General features: G+C 39.6%; 1 protein-coding gene across 1 annotated transcript in view; it reads right to left on the bottom strand.

Moving 5' to 3' along the window:
• Nucleotides 1-1,666: 1,666 nt before the first annotated feature.
• The window catches only part of NME5 (NME/NM23 family member 5), an 8,677-nt gene continuing 3,109 nt past the window's right edge, over nucleotides 1,667-7,234 (bottom strand). Inside the window, exons 3-6 of the mRNA XM_009641217.2 lie at nucleotides 6,063-6,268; nucleotides 5,580-5,680; nucleotides 4,436-4,554; nucleotides 1,667-1,771 (exon numbers count right to left, since the gene is read on the bottom strand). Of these exons, the coding sequence (XP_009639512.1) occupies nucleotides 1,685-1,771; nucleotides 4,436-4,554; nucleotides 5,580-5,680; nucleotides 6,063-6,268 (513 nt within the window). The 3' untranslated portion in view covers nucleotides 1,667-1,684. The remainder of the gene's footprint in view (nucleotides 1,772-4,435; nucleotides 4,555-5,579; nucleotides 5,681-6,062; nucleotides 6,269-7,234) is intronic.

Here is a 7,234-nt window from a genome sequence, read left to right as displayed (position 1 = left end):
TCACAAAAGCAAAACTGAGAACTCCAGCAGTAACGTAAAGGAGATATTTATTGTCAGGTAATATCACATCAAAATAAGTAAGCAAATGCCATATTAACTAACAAAATACAGGAGAATGTCTTGTGAAGTCACCAGATTTTAGTTTCTGGCATCTTCAAAAAAGAAATTTTTGTTTGGCTGACAGGAAACCACAAAGCACAACTGTCCTGCGCTTGGAGCAATCAGCCACGTATGGGGACAACAAGTATAGGCCAAATAAATTAGTTGTAAACAGATCCATTTACTGTAATTCTAACCACCTCATATTTTTTCTTCATATTTGAGGGTATGGGCTTGCTTTTTTTTTTTTTTTAATTTTCCTACAAGTTCCAAGATTTTTAGGTCTTGGTACTATAGGGACCAGTTTTCTAAATGTTTATTCTCTGGGCTGGCAATAGTGGTTTATTCCACTGAGAAGATAAACAATTAGCTTAAACAAAGTCTAATGTTACAGACAAATTATTTATGTTTGTGGTAATTGCTCAAGTTGGGGGAGCAAGTTCTTTCATGAAGAATTATGACATGGCTTGCTTGTTTAGTATTAGTCAAGCATACCAATATTTCAGAGCAGTGAAAACGAGGGTGTTTTCTCCATCCTAGCCACTCAAACGGTGGGACACAAAGCTTGACTCTTGGCGTTAACAGTGCAAGTACAGCTCTTAAGGAAATCAAAAAGCCTCGTGCCGTTTCCCCCCCTCTCCCCCCAAGCAATCCAGTTACTTTAGAAAAGGTATTAGTGCAGGATTAACCCATTGCCTGTTGAATAGCACAGCCCCTAACCCATTCTCTTGCAATCCTCAAACAGAACACATTAAAGTTCAAGGGTAAACAACCATACAAGGAAAACAACAGAAATCAGCATACCTGTTAAGAGCAGGAGAATACAGAAAACACCCTTAAGGTGAGCTGTTCCAATTAAGCACCTTTCTTTCGATGTCGGAAGACAGCATTAGTCCTTGACTAAAATACACCTTCTTGTGACTTCTAATGGAAACCAAAGAGTGATTTATAATCGCTGTGCCTTTCACCACCGAGATGAGGAAGGTACACTCAATGTACCTTCAAACAAGTCCTTCAAATGACATTCTGACAAAATATGTCAGGCTCAAGTGAATCATCTTCAAGAATGACCTTAGCTCAGTGATGTAATCAGCAATTAAAATTCTAACGTTGCTACCATGCCTCCGGTAATTGTTTTCTAAGTTACATCCCCGTACCTCCCTTCATAATGGAATTTGTGTCTGCTAAAAAACCACTGAAATACAGCGCTCAGTTTCACAAAGCGCAGGCCAGCTGTACGTCATTCGGGAATCTGCACTGGTGTAAATAATTTTGTTCTCCCCAGACAGCCCAAACCAAGATAAATGGGGGAAATAGCAGTCAAGTCACACCTGTGGAGAATTTTGTCTTTTTCTAACCACCCAACACCATAAATTTCCCATGTAATTCTACATTCACTTTGTCAATAGCAAAGCTACTAGAACTATTACATCCCAGTTAAGTGTAAGGTTACTTATCCCACGAAGACACAGGTAGTTAAGACAATAACATTTACTTCAGATAATATTGATTACATAGCCAAGGGATACACTGAAAATTTATATATCTGTAACTTGGAATGCTTGAGATGGTTTCCACTGAGCTCTCACCCCTGATGCTCTTCCTCAGTGATCTGATGTTGCAGCCTGGGTTTATTAGGATTGTGTTCAATCAACCAGTCAGCAAGCCAAGTCTGTGGAACAAAAACCCCAAACATTTTCAGTTTCCTGTTGTTTTGTTAAGCGTATGGGAGAATATTAAAAGCATTACATGAAACCTCTGATACAGACACTCTCCTACCATGCTGCAAAGCCAAGACCTTTCAGAAAAAATGGACATACAAACAACTTGTTTTTTTGAAATGTTCTTTTAAATCTTTGCAATTTATATTGCTTCTGAACAATTCACACTAACCTTCAGAAGACAACTTTTCCTGGCAGTGTCTATCTTTGTGTCTGTACAAGAACATTTGAGCCATACTGCAAACAACCCGGTCAGCTCTGTTTTGGAATGAGACTGTACAACATGCATGGAACTGCTGAATGAAACATTACTCCCGACAACACTTACAGATACTTTATCTAGCGATCATTCATTAAAAGTGCCAGACTTCTGCACTGAAATCACCTTATAGTACCTAAGACTTGAAACCAAAACACAATTACTTTTTGAAATTCAAGTTGTAAGTTTTCCAGCAAACTGCACTTAAATAAGAATGTGGGAAGTAGGAATGCCTTGAGCCCTAACTTCATCTGCCAATGTCGCAGCCTGGCCTTAGGCAAATTAACCCTTTGCCTCAGTTTCTCCACTTGTAAAGAGAAGTTTTTAACACATCCTTATTTACTTCACAAGGCTGCTGACAACTCGCTTCTGGAATGCTAAGTACAACAAACTTCATACCATACTGTGAAGTGAAAGAATTTATAGAATAGCAGACCAGTAAGGTAAACGACACTCTCCTTTTATTGCCAGGTACAAAAAGATTGGTTTGCAAAGAATGAGACAACAAGCAGAGCACTATGACAATCCTCACAGGTTAGTCAGCAACAGCAGAACAACAGTAAGAACATGACAGAAATGGAAACCAAACAAATCCCAAAACACAAAAGCCCAAAAGCCCTCAGAAAGACTACTTGGGAAAAAGAAATTTTAAAATCATTTGAGCCTGATTAAATTTATCCTGTGTTACTTAGGGGATTGGTTGAGACAACCTCTGTGCTGCTAACAAGTATTTCTGAGTGGCCAGGTGGTTTCTGATGCCATCTTCAAAAAGAAAGGAAAAAAAAAACCCAAAACATTGAGTTAGAGAAATGTGACTTACAAGGTAAGAGGAAAAAAATAAGCTTTTAGTATAGTGAAGGGAAAAAAAAGATGGCAACGCTCTTCAAATACGCAATAGGTTGCTGTGAAAAATGAGATATTACATTACCTCCAATGTCCTCTGGGGATGGTAAAAGGAAAAAAATAGTAATGGGCTTAAAATTGGAGCATGGGAGATTTAGGCTAACTTTTAGTGAAAGCTTTTTAACCAAGTGTAATTAAGCACTGAAACAGGTTGTCTAGGGAGACTGTAGACTCTCCATCATTTGGAGTGCTAAAGAACAGGCCAGACCAACATTTGTTAGGAATGGTAGATACAATCGGTCTGGCTTTTGGGGCAAAGGGATGGATAAAAAGACTTCATCTCTGTGTTTCTAGATTTCTGTGGTAACAGTGCCAGACCTACAGATACAATGAACAGATTATAAAGCTGGAACAACCAAAGTGCATTTAATCTGACCTCATGTATACCACATAATTCATAGAAACACCCCTGAATTATTTTTCAGACCTTTTTTCTGCAATGGATCTTTTAGAAAAATGCAATGTTGATTAAAAACCTGATAATGATGCAGAATCCACCACAAGTGCCCATAAGCTGTCACAGGGATTAATTAACCACATTCTTAAAGAAGTGCTAGTGTGAATGACTTGAACTTTAAGACTACAAAACATTGACCGCAGTTTTCCAGATGAAAGCAAGCTAATTTTGTTTAGGGACTGAAAAAAAGAACCACCACCACCAAAAAATAAACAGGAAATTAACTCTAGCCTTTCCACAAAGAACTGCAATTTGAATGACATCCACGGTTAAAAGGAATCATACATGAGAAGAGGGCAAGGTGCATCAGCATGATAACTAGAAAGGGGTCACAAGAAGACAGAAGAACTTCTTGTAGGTCAGTTCGACTATTCAAGATAGGTTTCATTCAAAAGAATCATAATTCATTTTCCTGGTGAACTGTGGAGCAACACAGGTAAATGCTAATCAATGCTGTACAGTCAAATAATAGCTTATCCTAAGGAAGGATTGATAATATTAATTTAAATAAACATAACAATGACAAAATATAGACAGCCTTGCTAAGAACTCTACAGGGTTTTACTCAACTGTGTAACTACTACCAGCGTGATTAGCATCTAATCTTACTTAGTATCTATTATATGAGAGCTATTTAATCTCAAACTCACCTCAGAAACAGCAAATAAAGTAAAAACTTCTATTTGACATCATATGATGGTACCCATTTACCTTTCCAGCCGTCTGTAACAACTACATGTTAGAAAGAGTTTTATAGAAGTCCCCTAAAAATGCTGTCATTTCATCATGGCTGATTTCATTTAGTCCTGGCCCTCATTTCATCTGTTAACAAACCAATCAGCTCCTTGAAAGGCAAATGTTATTCGATTAGCTCATTAGCAGGTAGCTAAAACTAGCTAAAAGAGTAGCTTTCCTATGTACAGGGACTTTACTAATATGAAGTGAAGGCGTCACAAAGCACACCCACATATCGTGATGCTGATATACTGTACATACCATTGGATCTGCTGGCTTCTCTTTACATAGTGCAGTGAGCCCAGCTAGTAATGTAGGCTTTACATACAGGTTCAAGTAATCCCTAGCTCTTTGTCCAGCTGGAACTGGCTCCAAGATCACTGTAAAGAGTAACCACAGGTGTTAGAAAGCAGCTTGTGGAGTGATTTAAAAAGGCATTCTTTCAAAGGTTGTTTATATATGAGCTGCTCTTTTCCTTAATAAGTTAATAATACATAATGGATTTTATAGCTTCTCCCACAACAAACTGCAGAGAAACTACCTGAACCCCTTTACAATGCCCCTGAGGTCATCTTACTAATTATAGACAATTATGAAAGGGGAGAAAATCTGATCACCTGGGGAAAACATATCCTTGAAGATGAATTGGGGCATGAGAGGAACAATATATCCCATGCTTAGTACTTCCTTCATGCAGTGTGAAGCTGGTTTCTGAAGACCCTAAAAATCTGACCTTAGGTCCAGCTTTGTCGTTAGGGTGAGGAGAAGAGACACGGTTTACAATGGGTAAGGTTTGTAGGGAAGTACAACATCTTTTATTAAACTAACTGATATGGTTGGCAGAAACAGCCAAGTTTCTCTGGCAGAGTTTCCCTTGCATCTTTCTGTCAAAGAGCAAAGCCATTGTTACATTACAAACGAGAGGTCCTCTCCCAGCCTTTCCAGGTTCTATGGCCCATTTCTCTGGCACTTAACTTTGGAATTGCACCATTGTGTGAGCATCCAGCTGCTGTTGAACCGGAATTACTCAACCTGAGCCCAAGAAGACAGTCTTCTCAAGCCAGCAGGAGTCCCCGGGGCTGGCAGTGCCAGAAGGACGTGCTGGACTGTAATAGCTTCCCACTCCTTCTCATTTACCAGCTTTGTCTGCTCCAACGCCCAGACCACAGAGTTTGAAAAGTAGAAGCAATCCCTGTAACTATAACGGCTCTTCTGATACATTTTGGTATGCCTTCCATAGCAGAAAATATCAGTTTACACATAGAGAGACTCATATTCTTATAAAGCGAACAAACCCAACCTCTTCTAAATGAATTTGTTTCTAGAGTCTGGACAGAGACAAGTAATAACGGGGAAGGACACTATCCTCCCAAAGACTGGCAATGTATTATTTGCACCATTTTACCTTCTGGAAACATGAATCGAATTTCTCTTTCTGCTGAGGAAATGCTGAAACTGCCGTGGAGTGCATTCCTCAGATCATCAGTCCCATAGATTGCTCTTAAGCTAAAAACAAGAGAAAAAACTACTTGGCAACTGCAAATCCCTTCCAAGTCTCTGTGGCGTGAGAACATACAAAAGCAATATATATGGACTAGTTAACAAGGCATTGGCTTAATTTAGTTTTTAAAAAAAATACATAGCCACCTAGAATTTATGTTCATGCACTCACCATTCTCCATAAAATGGGTGAACTTTACTTACTAAAAAAACAAAGGTGAAAAGCTGTTAGACAAAACCAAAGAGATAACAGGTCATTCCAAATCTGTATATCTATTGTAAAAGGGGGGGGGAAAGGAGAGACAGAGAGAGAGAGGGAGAGATTCTGGTCTCGATTAAGAGAAAGACAAAATCTTACTGACTTCACCAAGGCCAATCAATGAGTTACCTGTGAGGGTGAGTTCTCCTAGCTTTTATGCTGTTTGATGGTCCAAGCAACTCCTTCCAGTATGAAACTGCGCAATGTCTGGCAAGCACCATAGCAACTAGAGGTCCAGAACTCATATAGGCTGTTAAATTAGGAAAAAATACTTTTCCGTATTGGTCTGCATAAAAGTTGCTACATTGCTCTGGGCTTAACTGGAGCTTCCGTTTCTATAAATTGTAAAAGAAAAAAGGAATGAAAAAAAGCTTGCCAAACTAAGATAGCTTAGTCCCTCAGGTAGGACAGGGTCCTCTGGTGCAGAACAGGCACGCAGTAATGGCCCAGCCGCATCTGATTCTCCCAGATCTGATCCTCTTTGAGATACAGAGTAAAAGAGAGCAACAGTTCTCCAAGTTAATTAAGCAGACAATAACAGGCCATTTGAGTAAGATGTGATTTTAGCCTACAATACACAAACCACAGCATTTTGAAACTGCTGGATGACTTCAAGTACAGTCAGGACACAGTACAGAAAAAGCAAAGAGCATTACAAGGGCAGGATTTAATTACTCAGCTGCTCCTGCATAACGCTCTACTTTTAAACAATTTTCTCTTCAGCCCACACTGTTAATTATGCAATTGTTCTGTTTTTAATTCCGTACTCCTGCTTTGCGCCTCTCACAACAGCTCCTCGCCTGCAGGTGCCCAGGATTAGGACATGTTGGGACGTTGTCAGAAGGCACAGGGCAGTCACAAAAAGAAGAGTTTGTTTTTTTTTTTAAAGTGCATTCTTTGAGCCCGAACTCATGCAACACAAGAGTACCCCAAATTCAGATTCCTAGTAAGTTTCGTGCCAAAAGTCACTGGAGACATCAGAAGATGCTATAAACACCTTGTCGTTAGGAAAAAAAAAAAAAAATCTCATTTCTCTCACTTTCTGAGATATTTCGTATAAATAAACCAACCAGAAAGGTAAGGGAAGACATTAAATTGCCACAAATATGAAAAAGAATAGAAAAACGATTACATTTCAGGGGGGAAATCTTAAAATTCGATCTAGAAGAGCAGTGGTTGGTCACTCAGTGCCAGAGAGCCAGGGGCGCTGCCGCGGGGGCGACGTGAGGAGGAGGGAGAGGGAGGGAGAGGGAGGAAGAAGGAGGAGGAGGGAGGAGGAGGGAGGAGCCAGAGGAGGAGGA

The sequence above is a fragment of the Egretta garzetta genome, unplaced genomic scaffold (assembly GCF_000687185.1).
Source record: "Egretta garzetta isolate BGI_Z169 unplaced genomic scaffold, ASM68718v1 scaffold26, whole genome shotgun sequence".
Lineage (NCBI taxonomy): Eukaryota > Metazoa > Chordata > Aves > Pelecaniformes > Ardeidae > Egretta > Egretta garzetta.
The sequence above is the reverse complement of the archived record's forward strand: the minus strand, read 5'-3'. Positions and strand labels throughout refer to the sequence as shown.